Below are 21,396 nucleotides of genomic sequence, written 5' to 3'. Positions count from 1 at the left end.
AATTCTTTCTCTTTTTTATTTCTTCATCAAAATTTGACGATAACTGGTTACTTTAGTTAATTATTGTCAAGATTAAAAGTACGTCAATTATTATACTTGATAGGATATATGTGTGACATTTATTTAATTACTTTATTATTTATGCTACTGAATACTATGCTCGTAATAGGTATCTATAATTATGTCGATAATCATGTGTGAATTCGTAGAATGTGTGAGGTCAGCCGCGCGAGTTTTACAGCCCGTGTGTGAACGGTATTACAATGAATATGCGTAAATGTAAATTAATTACAAGAGAGAAGGGGGTCGGTCGAGGATGAGGAGGGAGGGGGGGGATGCTGCTCCGAATATGTGGGTGCGCTCGTCGCTTGACAAACAAATCAACTGACCCATAATCAACTGTCGCCCGCGATTTCGCCATGGTTGATCCGCGAAAAACTATACGAGCGACTCGATTTATAATATATCTACTATTTTCTTTTCTTTATGCCCTTCGATCGCGATCGATATCGGATCGGTCCCTCTCGATCGCGTATACGTAAACTAAGAATGGGGCTTGATCATTATCTCAAACTCTGCTTTTCCATCTTTTCAACAATTTCTTCATCTTGTTAGTCAAAATAAATATTAACATTGCGTCTCTGTTAATTATAATAATTATTCTCATTTCAAAGTAGTGAAAAAATTAAATACATTTTTCCGCGACAAGAATTTTCATTTCTTTTTTTTTTTTTGTTTTTTACACTCGTTTACTTTCACACATGAATACCGAAATATATATTTTTAAATACATTTTAAAATAAAATATATATTTTCAAGTATAAACGGCGAGAGATAATGACCAAGTCCGGATACATACATTTAAACTTAGCAATATACAAGGACGTATATAACATAAGGGGCGCAATCTCTCATCAAAAGATTGCGGTAATCCATTTTCATCGTCTTATATTCGCCAGATTAAAATAAATCAATAAAATTATTATTATAGCATCCTCCTCCGTCGCGATACATCTCGGTTGATCATTAGGTCTGTTCTTATTAGCTGTATACTTCTCTCTTTCACGCTTTCTGTACTTAAAACGAAACAACTATACGTGTACGCTTTGGAAAGAGAAAAAAGGAAGAAAGAAAGCGTAGGAAGTGCAAAATCTAAAAAGAACAAGCTTAATGATCTCCAGAAAGACTTCTTACTTACATATTCTGTTCAGTTTTGTTTTTTTTTTTTTTTTTTTTTTTTTATACAAAATACCGTGTAAAATATCTTGAATTCAACGGTAAAGAGAGCGATCGAGATTACCGTAGATTCCATGTCCTCTTATCTCCTCCGGCAAAAGTCACCAATTGTATGCTAAATTAATTCGCGGCCAATCGAGGGATTATTGTGTATGTGTTGTCTTGATTTGATAAAAGGCGCGATGCGTTTGAGACGAGTCTTGAAAAACGTTTGTAATTAATGATACATAGTATTGAAATTCGATGACGGATCTAGTCAATATAATAATTTCAGATATCAAGAGGAAATTGTTAAAGCAAAATGAATATAAACGCATCGATTATAAAAACTGACAGCAACTTCTCCGATACAAGCTGGAATCATCTACACAAGTCTCGTTCGACCTAGTCGTTGTCTATCAAAATTATTACAACAGCGGTCCTAAACGATTATTCACGACCGGTTACAAAGCGTTGAAGTGTGTAATCATCTTCCTGACACGATGTATTAACAATTATACAAGCAGTATACAAGATACTGAATTACAGTCGATAACTTACCTATCAGCAGACATGTAAGATGTCTGGCATAATACTGATAAGAGCAAGTATCTCCTGAAAGGTAATAGAATGTTGCTAAATTTTGATTTTTATTTTTAAAGAGACTAATATTATAAAATAACTAGTTTCTTTCATAAAAAGAATAAATATAAATCAGTAGTATTTTTACGAAGAAGTGTTGTAAAATTTACAAAAAAATGCACGCTATATTGCATCGGTCAGTGAAGTATAATTATCATCTAAGCAAAAATAATATTTCCATCAATTTAGCAATAATAAATATATATATACACACACATATATTTTTGATAAATCATATATCAATAATTACACAATTCACAATCAGGCCAAGTTTATCGATGAAAATCGTGGTGCAATGTAAGATATAAAAAACTATTGCAATTTTTTTTTTTCATACTTCTTATTTAATTAGGAAATAATTATGTCCAATGCAATAACATAATTCTATAATATTTAATATTAACGATTCCTGAAGATTAAAATTAAACGTACTATATATAGAACGCTATTAAATTATATATTACAATACAAATCACGATTATACCCACAGTGCGTGTGATCTTTTTTTAATTTCAAAGAAAAAATTTCTATACAAAATTGTTTCATATACGAAATCTAAAAAAAAAATTAAATTTTATTTATATATCATTGTAATGATAAAAACAACATAAAAGGTTATCGATTGCGATCGATTGATCTTGAAGCATGATTATACATATATATAAAGACGCGCCAAGTGTTGGCAGAATGCTTTGTAACCGGTTACAGATGAATAAAGCACCCCTTTCTTTTCTTTCTAAGCTTACCCCGAAGGGGTTCGTGGTGAGATAATCGCATTCCTATCGTACCGTAGAAATAAATTTGGTCCTCGATCGTGACGGAATTCCAAAAATCTTCCATTCGAACGATGCAGCTTCCATCTTCGTGATTGTAAACATTTTATCACGCCACTGCTGGCGATTATATATTATGTGGAAAATTTTTTTTCCCCTTTCGCTCGATTAAATTCCCTTTTGATCCGTCGTATGCGGTCATCGCTCTTGGTTTTCTGAACGACGATGGCAGACGATCTGAACCACTTTGTACGAACAACCTCCATCGCGATACAATGATCACTAGCGATGATTGCCATCGATAAACTCTTTAGAGATGAATTAAGAAGTCTCAAACTAGATTTCAATAAATCTCGAAATAAATTTCGAATAAATACAGTTTTAAAGATCAATTTTGATTAACGGCAAATCATAATTTAATCAAACTATATATAAAGAAAGAGAGAGAAGTTTCAATTATAACGAAAAATAATATAATTCTTATCTGATTATTCAAATTTAAACAGTATCCAAATAATCTAAATCTAAATATCTAAAATTTGAATCTACAAATTCATAAACTTAGATCTAAATTATCCGAACTAAAAAAAAAAAAAAAAAAAAATTAAATAGAAATAATACAATAAATAAATACAGTAAAAGTAAAATTTATCAATATTATATTTAAATTTACATTTTAATCTTATAAATATAAATATAAATTTATATTTATATTTATATTTTAATTATATAAAAATATAAATTTATATTTAAATTATAATATATATAAATTTAAATATAAATATATATTATATATAAGATAAGTTTTCAATATAAATGAATCAATTCGAGTATCTGAATACTAGCACAAATCATAATTTATAGGTCTATCCTATACATTGATACAATTGGTTCTCGATTATATAAATTTGACCATACAACACTGATATTGCGATGGAGATTGTTACACATAATTAATGACTGCGATCGAGAACATCGTTTAAAAAATTTCACGGATTAGTCCTGTATTACTTATCATAAAAATTTCAAAAATTTAACATTTACTATTAATATACTATCACACACATTCTTTCTCTTTCTCTCTTTCATTTCTCTCATCCTCTTTTCCCTCGTCATGTATTAAGATACTATATAGAACAATGTTCGCGGTCGCAGTTTAAAAGTCGATAAACATTGAAGAAAATATGAATTTTCGCTGTTAAAAATTCCGGGAAATATGTTTACCGCCGTGCTGTGAATGGAATAATCAATATAAATAGAAAAATCGAACATTCGATGTACGGATGTGTGGCTCGATTCGCTCGTAAAACGAAAAGGAAATAATGACAGGAAAATTTTGAATAAACCTAACTCGCTGTTGATTCGCTCGCAGTGCACCCATCTTAAGGATAACAGCACTTTCAATATCTGGTACTGTACAATATCGCTGTGCGAAAATGTCGGTCGACATGAGAGTTGCGCGAGATCGAGTTGCTCTCTTTCTCTCTGTCTCCGTCTCAAAGATATCTCTCTCTCTCTCTCTCGTCTTCACGTCGTGATCCTCCTCGCAACGCGCGACAACAAAAAGGACGGGTCGCACGGAAGGGGAATCTCTCTTGCGCCCTTCGGAGATCGATTTACGCCATTCTCGGCTCGGAAAGAAGAGAGAAGAAGAAGATCTTGCATGGTGAGATGCAACGAAGATCCGAGAGAGGCATGAGAGAAGGAAAGACAAAACGCACGGGAAGAGAGAGGGTGGTTTCACGGCGGAGAAGGAAATAGTTAAGTTATTGGACTAAAGGAAGAAAAAGGAAATCGATTGTGTTTATCTCTTAGACTGTTAATTTGGTCTCGGGGTCCAACGACTCGTGAAGAGTTATTGTATGAAATAATCGGGATGGTCTGAGTCCTTCTCAAACCTCTTCGCCTCCTCCTGCATGCTCTCCTTGATCTTCAGGATGGCCGCCGACTCGGTCTGATCCTGTGAATCAACCAACACCAGGCCGGTTACACGGTAAAACGATCAGGCAGGCCCACCAACCTTGCCCAAAGTTCCGCGCAGCGTCTTTCACCAGCGAGATTCGTGGGACTCTCGGTAATTCGGCCGACGAAACTTCGATAACGCAATCCAAAAAGAGATTACGATTTATTTATTTATTTATTTTTTTTTTTTATAAAAACATTCCCGAATAACTCGCGAGGGAACCGAACGAAACCGAGGAGTCCCGCGAAAAGTTTCAGTCTTCACCCATCGTGCGAAAACGCTGGCCGGTGAATACGCATTAAAAGCGCAGCGTGATGGCGGTGCGTCGTGAAGGGGCCGGGCTCGTGAAAACGAAAAACTCCGTAGGAGAAGACACTGGGAGGTATCGGTCTCATTGTCGGGAATCGAAAGAAAAGTAGGGCTTAAGGTACTCGTTTGCTTAAGGGTGCTCTGACCCACAACACATGGACGTTACGTAAGATAGTGAAGCCCGTGTCGAGCCGAAAATAATACATAGCAACATAATAATGATAATGATGATGATGATAATAATAATCATAATAATAATAATAATAATAATAATAATAATAATAATAATAATAATAATAATAATAATAATAATAATAATAATAATAATGACAACAACAATAATAATAATAATGGCACAACGAAAAATTTATTAGCGCTGCCTGCCCCCCACGCACGCACACCTCATCGACTATAAACGATAGGTAGTATAGTGAAAAAAAAAGATACTCTATAGAGAAACTCGACGTGTCGTCCTTCACACACTTATGTTTTTCTCCTCTCTAGCGGAGAAAGACTCTTCCGCCTTCTTCGGAGTTTTTGTCTCGTTACTTTTTTTTTTTTTTTTTTTTTTTTTTTCCGATCTCTCGCAATCCATCGATTCGCTTTGCGCTGACGCATCCATGTGCTACAGGTCAGTACAGGCTAGTACTATATACAGCTATCGTTCTAGTCCGGTTTTTCGCTTATATATATATATATACATATATATATATATGTATATATGTATATAGATATATGTATGTATATATTATGAAACAAAGTAACATTCTCTCAACGAAAGTGCAACATCGATTAATGACAAATGTGTGTTCCACAGCCGCAGCAATAGTGAATAGTGCAACGTTTCGATTTAGCGTCAAATGTCAGTGTCGGAAGATCCAGCAAATAAGTTATGTATATGTATATAGAATAATTAGTGATTTACGTTAAAAAGAATAACACTGACCGCGTACTAATCGGCTAATGGAACGATCAAAGCAAACAAATAAAACACAAGTGATGTATGTGTATGTGATTAGCACAAGTGCAAATACACGGAGACACAGATAGTTATATATAAATACTGATGATAGCCAGCACCCCTCGGATTGAATCGTAATAAATAAAAAAGAAAAACGCAATAGTCTCAGTGTAACAGGATTACATTTATTGTCTCGATCTCCCCTGGCTTAGGCATATATTAATTATGTTACCATTCAGCGATAAGAGTTCGGCTTACAACGAGGAGTAATATCAAGTAAGTTGGCATTAAGGGTACCAAACTGCATCCCCCTTTTTCCCGAATCTCTACGTTACTTCGTTAATCGAATAATTCTCACGTCGCGAGAATCAATCTTGTTTCTCCTCTCGTGGAAATCAACTATCGCGAAATCGGCATCGCACATTGATTTTCGAGGCCGGTCGTCGTGTTTCGAGCTTCGTACCCTCAATGCACCGCTTCACCGAGCTTTTCCTTCACTCATTGACTCGTGTATATGTATGACCTCGTGATCAAAAAAGAAAAGATTGTTGCGACTCTCCGTACAAGCGCGTGTACTTTCTTTTCTCCGTTTGACGTGTGGGCTTAACGGCAAGACGTGAATTCCGGGATATCGGCAGGTCAGCCTCGCACAAGGCTATCCTGCAATATCTCTCGCAAACAATTTCGCAGATTGCAAGCTTTGTGTGTGTGAGATTGTAAGCTTTTAATTACAGAATAAAAACCCGTCACCACGTTTCCACTATATAGTCGCGATCACAACTTTTGGCAAATCTACCATGTGATCGATGAGATTAAAAAAAAAAAAAAAAAAAAAAAAACTTGCACGATTTTTCGCTCACAATAGCAAACTGTGTGTGTGTGTGTGTGTGTGTGTGTTTGTGTGTGTATGTGTGTACTTACGCATCTCGTAACAAATGTAACGCAAATGATGTAAAGCAAAAAAACACACCCTTTTTTTATTGTAGCGATCAATCTGTTAATCCACGATCCCCCTCCAAAAAAAGAAAAAGAAAAAAAAAAAAAAAAAAAAAAAAAACGAAAGCATTAAGAACGTCCAGCGAAATAGTTTTTTTTTTTTTTTTTTGCAACAAATTCTTTTTACGGGGCGATAAAAAAAAAAAAAATCTTGCAAGTGCGTGTGTCTTGCCGTCGATCCCAGAGCATGCACACTTGCGTATACGCACATTCGCTCCTTCTCTTTTATCTCTCTCTCTCTCTCTCTCTCTCTCTTTCTCTCTCTCCCTCTTTCTCATCCACATTCTCTCCGTGTATTTTTTTTTTTTTTTTTTTTTTACATAAAATTCCATCAATGATTTTCTCGGCACTATAAGTTAAACATAACTAATAGCAGCACAGTATAGTCCAGTACTGACCTATAATCAATGCGGACGGATGGATTCCGGGAATCTCTCGCCTCTCACCCACATCGCATTATCTTCCGTTTCTCTATCTATACTCGCTCTTTAAAGGTTCAGTACTCGCACGTATCTTATGTTCATACAAAAATATTAACATTTGCATATATATTATATATATTTATATGTATATTTATATGTATATACATATATAATATATAACACATAAATATATATATAAAAATTCTTTTATACTTTCTCTCAAGTACCTTGTTTAAACTATAGTAGCAGTAAACCATTCGCCTCGCAATACTGCGTAACTTCGAACTGTCGAAATACCGTTCGCTGAGAAAAATCCGCCTCTATCATTGTACAATCTTATTAATTAGCTACCAGTATGTAAGAGATGAAAACTACGACCGATTAACTTACACGAATCATCATCGTTGTCCGAATCGAACACTCGAGCGTCAACGATTAAAAAATAGATTAAAAATTCTTTAAAGGTACCTCTCTTTTCGTCCTACGAGTATGACAATAAAAATTGAGCAATGCGACAAACTTTATATATTTTGTACAAGAACAACGGCGAAACCAACGTAATGTTGACCGATTCTACAGATTTTCGGTAAGAGATCAGATTTAAAAATAGGAACGATTTTAATTATCGCACTTCTATTATCAAACAGTAATTATGCTATTATTACGAAAAAAAGTTATTAAAAGCACGACTCGTGTTTAGACATTAACCGTGTTAACACGATAAAATTCAATCTCGAAAATGTCGGAGATTCTACGCGAGTTTCCTCGTTCCGTCTGATTAATCTAATAAGTATGTACGTTCGCGTCGATTTTATGCCGTTAATAAAATTGATAATAATCCGCGCGTATCTCGTGGACGACGTGTACGCATAAGATATTGCAATGCTAATGACGCTGCAAGAAGAAAAAAAAAAAAAAAAAAAACGCTTGCTCCTTAATGTCGGGAGCAAATTGTGAGCAAACAAGTGGAGGGATTCGGTCCGAGCTTGCCTAGACTATTCATCTCATTACAGAGTCTTGTGATTATGCAAGACATGCAGAAACTAAAACTACAAGAGATTCTCACGTGGACGCGCGGGCTATATATCCTTGTCGTAAAATTCTTTTGCGCTTTCAAACTCTATAATGCGATGAAGAACAGGTCAAACACCGATACAAATTAGTGCTGTCAATATCCAGTGATTTCAAGTATTATCCTCGTATTTTTTTTTGTTTTTTTTTTTTTTAATTTTTTTATTTCGAAATAAACAATCGATGAATATTTCTTAGATAAATTGAATCGAAATTCTCGACTAACTTTCAGCACACATTTATGAATATATTATATGTGTATCTAATTCCAAATATTAAAATATAGACAAATAATCTAAATTTTAAACTATTCGTAAACGCTGTTCTTAATTAATTAAAAAATATTAGATTAATAAAAATATTCAATGATCTTAAATATCTGGATACTCTGCGATTTTTAATACTCGGATAATGTTCGCGAATTTATAACGAGTAGAATTTATCCGAGTAGCTAAACTTATATACTGACAACACTAATACAAATTAGAATAGTAAGTTTAAACATGATAAAAAACAAGAGCGTAAAAATCGATTAATAATTATGCGATTAGTAATCACAGTAGCGGACAGTTATGTACGTATATCCTATTCGTGTAGGCGAGTGTGTATGTGCGTATATGTGTATGTAATATGTCCCTTTGTAACAATCTTTACGTAATTTTTCAGGCACCTTTGCTTATGACCTAATTGTCAAATAAATATAAATAATAGAAAATAATCTGCTAAAAAGATCTTAAGTAAACTGTTTACTAGCTTCCGCGTTATCAAATTATAGATATAATCATATTATCGTAGTAAAAAAAGAAATATAAAAACGAATATATCTAGTCTTGCAACCTTCTGAGTATTTAGAGAAAGCATATACATATTTTATTCCTACGCGGCGAATCGCACGTGTACGAATAATCGTTGTTAAAGTATCTGCGCCATTTAGTAGTAGTAGTAGGTAGTAATAGTAATAGTAGTAGTAGTAATAGCAGTAATAGTGCAATGAATGAGCGCTTAAGTGCTAACTCTAATCGAGTAGGAGCAATCAATAACGGCCGCACGTTACGCCGCGTCTGACACGAATATCCCTTTCTGTTCTTTCGCTCTACAGCTCGTTGTACGAGCGTTGTGTAAGAGCCCATTGACGAAACTACATATGCCGGACTATAACGAAACTAGCCGGAACGCATCATGGAACACGTGAATACGCAGCGAGTACGATGCTTTTTTTCCGCACATTACGGTATATTATATATATACCGGCACCACGTGTAGAGTCTACGGCATCTACGAACTCGGGGCTGGCTCCAAGGCGACTTGACTTTTTAAAAAAACTGTCGAGAATACAGAGAAGGTGCACGTACGTGATTACTGATAACTCTCTTCGGCTCGCAAGGAACGTCCGCGACGCCGCCACATTTTCTTTTATACAACACGTTTCCGTTTTCGAGATAAAACACGCGTATAAACAATGAATGGCTTGGAAAAAAATTTTAAATTAAAGTATGTGAGATTAAAAATTGCGTTTAAAAATTTCTTTAAAATATAAAAACTATTATTCTAAATAATAATTAGAAAAAATGTTTGAGTATATGCATATAAATATCATTTTTGACACAAGTATATTTTTCGATCGTTGTAACGATTTCAATCTCTTAACGAATCTTTGTTTTGGCAAAAGAATCTTCATTTTCCATTATCATGTAAATCGACAAAGTTTCAACATAATCAGAGATGAAAGCGTCGTGACTGTTCCTTGTCATATCCTACCGATAATCTTATACAACAGCATATAAGATTAGCATGTAAACAATTGTTCACGCGATTCAATCAAAAATTCGGTTACTTTGTCGCACGAAAGTAATTTTATATCTCATTTTATAAAGTACGCAGAAAAAATTCAAGATACCTAAAATAAGAGAAATCAAATTCAAGTAATGAAATTAAAACTATCATACTTAATATAAATCGAATAAATATCATATTGAAAAGAACGAAATTTTATCTTATGCTAGAGATACTTTTTTTTTTTTTTTTTTTAATTTAATTTAATAGTTATATCCGCGATCTTGTTATCTTATATAAAATAAAACACATGTTTAGATTAACGTTACGTTAAGTTTCTTTATCTTTCTGCTTACTTTATAACTGTATCGTTAGACATAACTGTTAGTGCGATAGTAGTTAGACGTAGTTTCAGCGAATACGGTTATATGACATATTAGATGCGATCAAATGTGACTGGCTGATTAAATTTGCCAAAATACCATATATAACGCGTGATTAAACAAAACACCTTTCGAAAAATTTTTAGGGACAAATAATATTTTGTAAGAAAGCATTAACAAACAAGCCTGTTGGAGCAAGGCTGAAGGTAAATCCCTTTGAACGTGTCACTGAACCCATATTATTTTAGCAAAATATGTGAAATATCCGCCGTACTGATAGAAGCACTTGTGGCTGTTAATTAAGATGATTAGGAGGGCGACAAAAGTTGTAACATGAATTTGTATGCCATATAGTATATATAAAAACAATAATAATTGAAAATTATTTCTTTCAAATTTAATCTTTCTCTCTCACTCTCTTCAATAAAGTGAATGGATAGGAAGAGGAATGATTTATCGAGCAAAAATATCGGCATACAAATTCCCAACAACACATCGAGTCACCTGTTAAAGAACTTGTTAAAGAACCTGTGTATACTCACATTCTCTCCAGGAGCTCCGAATCCTCCCAGATTATAATCACCCATTCCACTGCCGCTATCTTCCCGCGGTGTTCCAGGACCGCCATTCGCTGGACTGTTTTTCATCCCGTCGAGACCGTCGCCGTTTAAGACCGGACCCATTGTATTAGGACCCATGGGTCCCATTGGACCGCCCTCTGGTCCGCCGCTCATTGGAAAATCCTAAAATATATCGTCCATCTTTCTATGTAAATATTTTAAACATTACATTCGCTATTTTTTAAGTTGCAATAAAATTTCCAATTTTTTTCTAACTTGCTGAATATAATAGTAATTATAATGAGAGAATTTAATATATACCGACATATGTATTTAGTTAATTATACTTACACCCGGCATATTTCCTCCAGGTACAGGCTTCATCATGGTGTACATATTTTCTCCTCCACTATTGCTGCTGTCCTGGGGGCTAGGCATAATAGGTGTGCCAGGTCCTGGTGGACCTGTTGATCCAGGTGGTCCTCCGTAATTACCCGGTGATGACGACGAATAATTCATCGGCTGCTCATCGTAGATATAGAAAGATACGTATTAGAAATTTTGCGTTCTTTAAAGTCGTAGTTAAAACTAAATTTAAATGAAAAGATAAAAATTTATATGTTTATACCCTACCGTAGATGTGTTTGGCTGCCATTGTTGTCTACCACCCGGAGCAGCCATACTCATTGGTGGCATTCCGGGACCTCCTGGTCCACCAGGCCCCAAGGTACTATTGGGTGGCGGGCCTCTCATGTTTGGACCATAACTGCCAGGACCCATCGGACCCATACCCGGCCCACGTGGAGGATTCATTCTTGGATTCATGGGGCTCATTCCCGGTGGACCTAGGATAGTAGGTAAAGTTCGGTATATTTGATAGCTAAATATGAAACTGTTAACGTTTGTTCTAGCTCTATGTTAATACTAAATGCTAATTACGATCTTGTAGACTAAACTTTTCGTGAACTTGTAAATTCTACGATATAATAAATTGTGTATGAGATTGTGTGTGCTTTATCGTGTGAAAGATATATTAAGTGTGGACTCAAAGTGCGAAATCAAGAGTCATGCTTTAGCAAAGTCGAGCTCAAAGTAAAAAGCCGTTAGATGACATGCTAGTCAAACAATTGTCACCACACAAATTAACAATGAAAAGCTCATGCTGTAAACAGAAACAGCAAATGCAACGTGGTATTTTGGGGAGGCAAAGGATATTACAATTATTTAAATATAATTTAATATATTTAATATATTCCACAATTTAAAAAAAGAAAAAAAAAGAAAACCGAAATTTAGTTGTACCATTAAATTCCAAAAAGTTATTTTAGATGTAAAAAGCAATTCTTCGCTTTATACAATATATAATTATTAGATAATATTTGGATCGTAATTTAATCTTATAAGGAGAGCACATGTACAAAATGTGGCATTAATATTGTCTTAATTATATTGTTAAACACAAACATGGTCAGTCTATCTTTTCCACCTGCATGTAGCATAATCTCACAAAGAATTTTTAGCTGATATTAGACACATTCAAATATGTCTCTTAATTTAAAAATATCCATATATGTATATATATATATATATATATATATATATATATATATATATATAAAGTATTTCAATCTAATGTATATATACATATATTATGGTTTCTTTTTAAATCAAAGACGCACATAAAAGTATCAGGCAATTATTGCATTACGTCAAAATAATTTTTTTTCTAAATTATACACATTTAGTCATTTGTTATACACATAACTAAAATATTTGTCTAATATATTTAATTACAATTGTCACATGCTAAATGCTAATTTGAATGCGCGAATAATTTTTGCAAGAGAGCAAAGCCGGTGCAATTATCTTTATTAAATTGGAAATTAAAAAAAAAATAAAGGCAAGGAGGAGAAAAAAATAAAAGTTAGGCTTGATTAAATTATGTGAATGTGTTTTGGTTGCTGGGTTGCTTCCTACCTTGCCACCCTACAAATTCTCCAGCTTCGCCTGAGGAACACAAGAGCACACATTAGTACGGCAGGTAGGTAAGGTCAGGTTCATGGTAGTAGAGCCTAGTTATTTTGCAGTGGTATAGTAGATATAATTATATTTCTAGGTATAAAATCTCTAATAACTATACAATCTCTATGATCAATTATTCAAAAACAATTCTTGGAAAAAGTTTGGGATAAATTATGTTGACGCGACTGTAATTACTAAACGTACATTGAGTGTACAACCCATTTACCAGTTAAAAAATTCATAATACTTTAAGAAAGTATTCTTTAATCTTTAATAAACTTTATTTTCTCGCATCTGGATTTTGTGAGATGACCAACTATTTTTTGGAAGACACAATATCACGTAACAGCACAAATTATTTGTTAAGGAAAAAAAATCATATAAAAGCATATCAAATTAAATATTTGGTAAAGAGAACCATTGAGAGAGATACATATTTGCATACTAATTACACAAAACTGTATAGCAGTAACAATCGAACGCAAACTACACCACTGCTTGTAACTAGACAATTCAAAAACCAATCCACTCCACATCACAGCAATCCAATCCAATTTAAAATATTACTTATTCGTTTATTGCTGTGTGGTTTTTGGTATGCATGCGTCTATGCCATTCTCCTCTCGCAATTCTCGTCAATGCCAGAAAAAAAGTAATATAATACCGGCATGTAAATGATCTCTTACCTTGCCTAGTAGGATCCATACTATTTGACATCATTGGTTGTCCTGGCGGCTGTAAGAAAAATAAAAATATAACGTTATAAATTTACAATATTCTGTATGAAAATACATTTCTATATTTTTTATATAAATTTAAAACATAAAAATAAATTATTAAAATCGAAAATCATGAATGTATAGCACAGTAATATATTCTCTCGTTTATTTATATACTTTAACGAGATATTTTCAAGATATTTTTAAATAATAACAAAAATATCTCTAAACATCAATCATGACATATGAATAATAAGTTTTCTCATACACTTACCCCATTGAAGTCATTGCCCATTTGTGGCATACGTACTCCGGGACGTGGCCCTGCTGGATATCTGGGGCCCATAAACTGTAACAGAAAATGAATTCTTATCACGTTGATTTTGTAACAATCATAGTCATAATTTGAAGGTGTAAATTAAAAATATTCGTATAAAGTGTCAGTCATGATTACTTTCTATACACAGAACTGGCTAGATATAGTATAAATACCAGGCAGCCACAATAAGCAATCCGTGAGATGATAGGCCATAAAATATGCAAGTTCAGTCAAGTTCATCGCAGCACATGAGTTGGTTATATCATTACATGTATTTTTTAAGCATTTTCTGAATATGAGTCACATTGATTGTATATCGTAAATATATGTTCACATTATCATAGAAAAACCTTATGCGATATATTTCTGTAATATATATTCGGACATCAAGAAGGAAACAGTTATAGCAATTATGACAGTTATGAGTTTCGGTTATGCCATGATATGGTGCGATGACACAGCGGAACAAGTGATTCTTCATGAGTGAGAGTGTATGTGTTGAATGAGGCTTACCTGATTGGGCATCATCTGCGAGTGTGGGGGCGGGGGTGGCTGGGGGTGCTGGGGGGATGGCTGTGATGAGGGGTGTGTGGGCGGAGATGGTCGCATTGTCGAGTTGTTCTGCAACAAGCAACGCAAACGACAGACATGTAGCAACACTGCGATCCAGGCAACAGCTAGACTAGAAGGCTTTTGGGGATGATTGTGTTAATACTATGATCGGTCTCAGCATCTTAAGAGTTACCCGAAAAAAAAGTTGTAATTAGGAAAATCATTCATTCAAATCATGACGTTTCCTCGTCTGTCCTTCTGTACTTCTCCTTTTCGTAATTACAACTCGTATGTGAGAGATCGCTTCTAACACTAAATTGAGTGAAATGAGACATACAAGAGTACGAAAGGATGCCAATCAATTGTAAAATGTACAGCAATGAATGTAAAAAACGAACGTTGTAGGGGAAATGATGACTCCTAAGCATTACAAAATACCTATTAAGTTAGAAAGATCTAAAGAGAGAAATTCCATCTCCCTTTCATTTATATACTATGTAATATTTTATCTTTGTCTAATTTAGTACGAGAGTGGCTACTTTGACAAGCAATAAATGCGTCATATTATTCCCCTTTTCCATAATTTTATATCTTTATATTGCATATTTATATAATATTTCAATTTTCTTTTTTATATTGTATATTATAATTTATACTTTAATATAATCAATAAATATTATGGCTATTATTAAATCACTAATTATATAAATTATAAATTATAAAATCGTATTTACATTCTTAAAAAGATCTGTACATAAAATATTAATAAAAGTGATCACAAATAATGAAAAGTTTCTACTTTCTGCTTGTGTACAATTACGAATATTTTATATAGCTATTATTATATCATAAAGTTATATACACATCGTTATAAATCTCATATATGCTTTAAATTTCTTTTTATAGATCAATATGTATAATTAATCTCGTAATAATTAATTTTTATATAAAATTAACGCGCCTTTCAAAAGTAGCGTGAATCAATTGCGGACCACTTGTAAAAGAGACTAGACTACACTCTAAGCAGGCTTCCATGTTAGTTATCTCATACATTCTAAAGAGTATAACTTTGGCTGGCCATGTAAAAATATTGAAATTTATACTTTGCAGATATAACGAATCAAAAACAACAATTTGTCTATAATATTTTCATACATTATGGGACACGACCAGCACAAAGCAGTACACTCGTCGTAATACAGCTTACAGTATTACAATATTGTGCTATAAATGTATTCTAACATCTATATAATCCTGTTCGCGTCATATAAAACTTCTAGATTTGCCTTATGAGCCAAGGAGATGAAACAGTGAAAATGGTACAAGAACGCACATACAAGTATTAGATAGAGAGCAGAGAGAAAGTAAGTAACATATATACAGTATAGACAAGCATGACATAAGAACGTCTTTTGAATGTACACTTGTTTCAAAACGAGTTGATGACGACTACAGCTGCGTGTACATTTATCAATAATGTAGGGATACATCAATATGCTTAGTTGAATAAATATGCATTATGTAAAAATGCATAACTAGTTTGTTTGTATCAAACTTAAAGAAGATGATTATAAGTACAAAAATCGGTTCTATCGTCCATCTAGATATAACATATTTAAAAATTCTAATATTAATTAACAACTGTTATTTTAAACAATATCTAAATGAAATATTAATTTCTTTCTTTTTCCTTTCTCATTATCTACTATGTAAATTAAGAATGTTTTCTTTTGACCTACTACTAAATTATGTTACACTTTCTTAATTTTCATTTAGCCTAATTGTGTGATGCTTTGAATCAAGTGTAAATTTTAAATCAGGACTATATGTATGCATAACAATGATGACAGATATATGTGACTATGTATAATATATACATATAAATATTATATATCTATGAGACTAGATGTACGTATGTAAGAAATTAGTTTAAGTTTTACTTGATACTCGCTAATAATGTATTTTAATATTTTCTTTTTCTCTCCAAAATATCTAATAATTCTCGTGCAAAACCTATATATATATATATATATATATATATATCGAGAGAATATCTTAGAAAAGATATTAAGACGGTTATAATATCAATTATTATAATAATAATAAATATAATTTAATTATTAAAATTAAAATTGAATGAATCTTTTCTGTTCACCAAATATTAGAATCCATTTTAACGGTAAGATTAATAAATGCAATTATGTGATGACTTAATTAAGTCAACTTAATTAAGTAACGGTGGTTTTTTTTTCACTTCATACTCTGTAAAGTAAAGATTGAGGAAAACAAATGGTATTAAGACAGTTTGATGTTGTAAAATGAATGAAGACTCACTGGGAAGAAAGCGGGAGGCATGGGACCACCAGGCATTCCATCATTTGGTGGCATCTGACTAATTGGAGATGGAGCTGGCCCAGCGTTCTGTAAATTAAGAATTTTGTAAGTGTTAATGTATAATCTACCTAATATAAGCATTTATTTAGCTTGGAAAAAAATATCTAGTTTATAAAAAAGAATAAGATTGCTTCCTCTCTGACTACTATAATTATTAAATATAATTATATTAATATAACTACATAAATATATGTATTAAAATAGAAAGAGTTTAAAAAGTTATATGCTTAATTTAATATAAATTGATAACTTGATATAAATTTTTCAACTTACATGTGCAATACCATTGACGTTGTAAGCACTGTTCACAAATCCCTGTAACAATAATACACAATGTAAGCAATACGTTACAAATACTTGTATACTTGTATACTTTTTATATTTAAATATTAAAACTCAAGTTTTAATATTTAAATAATTAGTAATAATTTTCTAGATTAAAAAAAAAAAAAAAAAAAAAACATTTTATTATTCTTGATATAGTTACATAGTCATGAAATGCTTTGGCTTCACTGCTATGTTCACAGGAATCTCTTCTTTCGGGCGCCGCACAGTACAGATCCCAAAAGACACTGAAATAATTTCACAACAGTTATTTTATATTATATTAAGATATTCTGTATGATAAGCGGATAATAGCATGATAAGCATTTATATTTAGTAATATATGAAAAAAAACAAATGAAAAAAAAAATATTGGCTTTTTCTTAGCGAGGATGCTTCGGTCAATGTGCCAGCCATCAAGCGCAGTAAGCACTTGTACTTACCACCACCAAGAGTGTAAAAACCCAGGTGGTTCTCCAAGTGTAATATTTTTTTCCCATCGAATCTACAATAACATAACAAACGATATTAGAGGATAAACACGTTATTACAGAATATATAATACAGATATAAAAATAATTAAAAAAAGTTTACCCTTATTACATTATTACCTGTGGACTGATTATTACCTCTGACAGGAATGTTTGTGCTGCTTTTTGTGCACCTACATGTAGCAAGTATTCATACACGTAGAGTGCCAATCTGCAACAATGCATCTAGTTAGAGACCTTTAAATTGAAAACTTTTCAATTTCGAATAATTAATATTCAGGTAAAAATAAAAAAAAAAAAAATAAAAAAATTTGGAAGTGAAACGCAATAGAAAAAGGATAAACTTGGGCTTATGAAAATGACGATGCAACCTGGCATTCTTTTTCTTTATTATCGTTTTAGAAAGCCCGTATTTTACTCGGCGAGGCCGCCTCTCTACGCCGACGAAATTGCATTTCCTTATGGGGTCGTCCGTTAAAACGTAAAGTTTTAACGCCGACTTTCCCCACGTAGGTGGGTAGGCAGGTAGATACGCACATGACGCGCATCTGAGCGAAATGCATTTCGCGGCGAGACCGGCTTCGCGAGCGATATGCGAACATGGCGCGGGAATTACGCCGATTCGCGAATCGGGGCGCGTGCTCGTTTAAAGTGACTGACAGCGCGAGCAGATCAATCGCCTTTTACGAGAAAGCGGGTTACGCGCGAGAAGAATCTCGGCTAAACAATTTTCACAGCCGGTCGACTCCGGATCATCATATCATCCATTCTCTTCTTATTTCCTTTTCGCTCTTCGGGCTCCGAAATTTCTTTCTCCTCCAATTTTTTTTTTTTTTGGCGTTACTGTTTCTTTCTTTATTTTTGTTTTCGTTAACACAGTAACTGCAAGTCCAACCATAAATAGAGATTAGTTTTGCCAATTGATTAGTTGAATTATAACTTTTTGAATTTTTACTGCAACTAAATAAAAAAATTAATCAAGAGATTACCTTACAAATAAAATCGTAATTTAAATTTAGAATTAATTGCCTACCCTGCATTTGGTCGTGTCAACAGTTTTGCGTCCATTTTTAACGAATTCCCGAGCTTATTCTACAAGTTTGTCCTTTTAGTTTCACTTTTTCAATATAAAATTAATGCATCTTCAATCTTTGGCAGGAAAGAGAGGCAACAAATTTGCGTAAGAAATGCAATTAAAAAGGAAAAACCTTTGTTACAAAAAAAAAAAAAAAAAAAAAAAAAAAAAAAATTAGATGTCAAAAATAGCTATAATCTGAATTATCTATCGTTACTTAAAAAAAAAAAAAAAAAAAAAATTTAATCCATGCTAAAATTCCAACGTCGATTAAACTTTGAAAGTTTACTCGCGCTAAGGTTTGTTTCGCGCCATTTAAGAATAAGCTTCTTGATTGAAAGAGAGTCGAAATTTTGAAATCGAGATTATTCGCTTGACAGCGTCGTATCGCGAATCTCCTTTCGGACTTTTATCTCGCGATAAAACGCCTGTCGCGCGAACGATCAAATATCATCCTTTCGCACGTCAAGAACTCGAATCGATCTCGAGCGGGGCGAGGGCGGGAAGCGTCGTGACGTTTGAACAAGAGAACGGACAAAGGACGAAACAAATCGGCAGAGCTCGTCGCATCGGTAAACTGGATTATAACCCGACGAACCGGGTTCTCCTCGAGACGTACGCGCGACTCATCGGTGTACGCGCGCTTCTTCTAGCAAAAAGAACCGAGTGACGGTAAGAAAGAGACAGAGACACAGACAGACAGACAGACAGAGAGAGAGAAAGAGAGAGAGGGGAGGGGAAGGGGGTGAGAACCGCACGGACGAGCGCGGGAGAGGGGAACAGGCGGAGGGGCGGGGGGAAGGAGGGGAGCCGCCAGGAGGATGCTCGAGAAAAATGGAGTTGCCGTGTCGGAGCGATCAATGGCCGGCGTAGAGTTTTCACAATTTCCCATACTCTCTGTCTCTCTCTCTCTCTCTCTCTCTCTCTCTCTCTCTTCCAGCTCGTGCTCATCTGCCTCTCCGCATACATGATACGTACTTTTCTCTCGCCTGAGAGTCCGAAGGCACGGACGACCCTTTTCCCTTCGCGTACATGGTCGCCGTGGTGGCCGGTCAATCCTTCCAGCGTAAACACACAAGTGCGCCGCCGTGTATATCCTCCGATGCCCGCCGCTGGAAATCGCCGCGTTCGGCTCGGCTCGGCTCGGACAGCCGGAGTGAAAAGAACGGGAGATCGGGGACTGTGGCGCGCGCGCGCGCACCGTCCGTGTGCGCGGCCGTCGTGCGTGGCGTCCGTGTGTGTGCGCGCGGTCGGCGTCTGTCTCGCTCGCTCGTACGAGCGATGGTAATCCCTCCGACGTGCCGCTGCCGTCGTCGTCTTCGTCGTCGTCGTCGTCGTTGCTGCTGCTGCTGCTGTTGTTGTTGGTCGCTTGCGACAACGTGAGACTCGTGTCAAACTATAAACGCGAACCGAGAAAAGCTGCAATCACTCGTCGTTCGACGCGCTGTCTCTTTCTCTATCTCTCTTCTTTCTCTCTTTCTCTTTTACACTCGGGAGGTAAGTTGTCTCTCTCTTTTTCTCTCTTCCTTCACCTCTCGCCAGCACACAGATAAGACGAAGGTCTTCTCCCTCACGCTTTCGTCGTGTCACGAACAGCCGTCGACTCACAATCGGAGCGAGGAGGTTCCTACTGCGCGATATTGGAACGACACGGTGCGACGTATCCACGGCGTCGTCATCACCGTCGATTCAGGTGCGTCGCTGGCGGCGCCTCGTCGCCGCAACCGCCGTCGACGTCCTCATCCTTCCACTGCACTTCCTTCCGGGACACACTGTGTATTACGGTATTGCGTATTATATATATATATATGTATATATGACGCTTACGCGCGTCTCTCGTCTTCGATCGCCTTCGATATCGTCACTCGCGGCGGCGGCGTCGTCGTCGTCGTCCGGTCGCTCTCTCACTTCACCGTCGTTGCACTTTTCACTCCTGGTCAACCACTATCGTCGGCCTCGTCTCCTCTCGCCACATCGTCGCACCGGGGATCGTACGCACTAGACTCAGACCCGGTGGTCGTCTCAGACGCGGTCTTCGTCCTCGACGAGTCTCGTTTTGTCGCGCGCGCTGCCCGAAAGCGTCTCGAGAAACGGTGCGCTGTCACTGTGTAACCGCAATCGTGGTGTGCATACGCACACGGACACACGTCTGACGCTCGCTCGCTCGCTCACGCGCGCGTGCGCACGTACGCACGCAACGACACGCACACGCGAGTTACGGGAAAGAGAGAGAGAGAGGGAAGAGACGGAGAAGTAAGAGCGGGTTGAACTTATACACCGTCGTGTAAACACGGGCAAGTTCGGAAGTATAACTCGTAGATTTCGCACGCGCTGCACGACTAACACGCAGATAAGTAGACTGGTAGATACGCGTTCCTCCCCTCTCCCTCCCCACCCTTCGACTCCGCTCGACGCTCTCCGGTCTCGCTCGC

General features: G+C 35.4%; 1 protein-coding gene and 1 long non-coding RNA gene across 9 annotated transcripts; both read right to left on the bottom strand.

Annotated features, from left to right (window-relative positions):
- Positions 1–87: 87 nt before the first annotated feature.
- Ssdp (Sequence-specific single-stranded DNA-binding protein) lies at positions 88–21,084 on the bottom strand. Of its 8 annotated transcripts, none has more exons than XM_072906321.1 (14): positions 19,943–21,079; positions 18,010–18,100; positions 17,842–17,903; positions 17,562–17,646; positions 17,348–17,389; positions 17,015–17,101; positions 14,642–14,749; positions 14,084–14,158; positions 13,777–13,825; positions 13,046–13,075; positions 11,702–11,913; positions 11,420–11,590; positions 11,051–11,251; positions 88–4,590 (listed from the first exon to the last, which is right to left on the bottom strand). In XM_072906321.1, the coding sequence occupies exons 1-14, from the start codon at positions 19,996–19,998 to the stop codon at positions 4,486–4,488; spliced, it is 1,374 nt and encodes a 457-aa protein (XP_072762422.1). In that variant the 5' UTR covers positions 19,999–21,079; the 3' UTR covers positions 88–4,485. The 8 variants fall into 8 exon arrangements, with proteins under 8 accessions (XP_072762422.1, XP_072762423.1, XP_072762428.1 ...); XM_072906322.1 differs by having other exon boundaries at positions 18,028–18,100; positions 19,943–21,078; XM_072906326.1 differs by lacking the exon at positions 88–4,590 and adding an exon at positions 8,192–9,674 and having other exon boundaries at positions 19,943–21,084.
- On the bottom strand, positions 18,814–19,864 carry LOC140673402 (uncharacterized). Its single transcript, XR_012048054.1, has 2 exons — positions 18,923–19,864; positions 18,814–18,849 (listed from the first exon to the last, which is right to left on the bottom strand). It is a non-coding gene; the product is annotated as an uncharacterized lncRNA (long non-coding RNA).
- Positions 21,085–21,396: the final 312 nt, after the last annotated feature.

This window comes from Anoplolepis gracilipes, chromosome 14 (genome assembly GCF_047496725.1).
Source record: "Anoplolepis gracilipes chromosome 14, ASM4749672v1, whole genome shotgun sequence".
Lineage (NCBI taxonomy): Eukaryota > Metazoa > Arthropoda > Insecta > Hymenoptera > Formicidae > Anoplolepis > Anoplolepis gracilipes.
The sequence above is the reverse complement of the archived record's forward strand: the minus strand, read 5'-3'. Positions and strand labels throughout refer to the sequence as shown.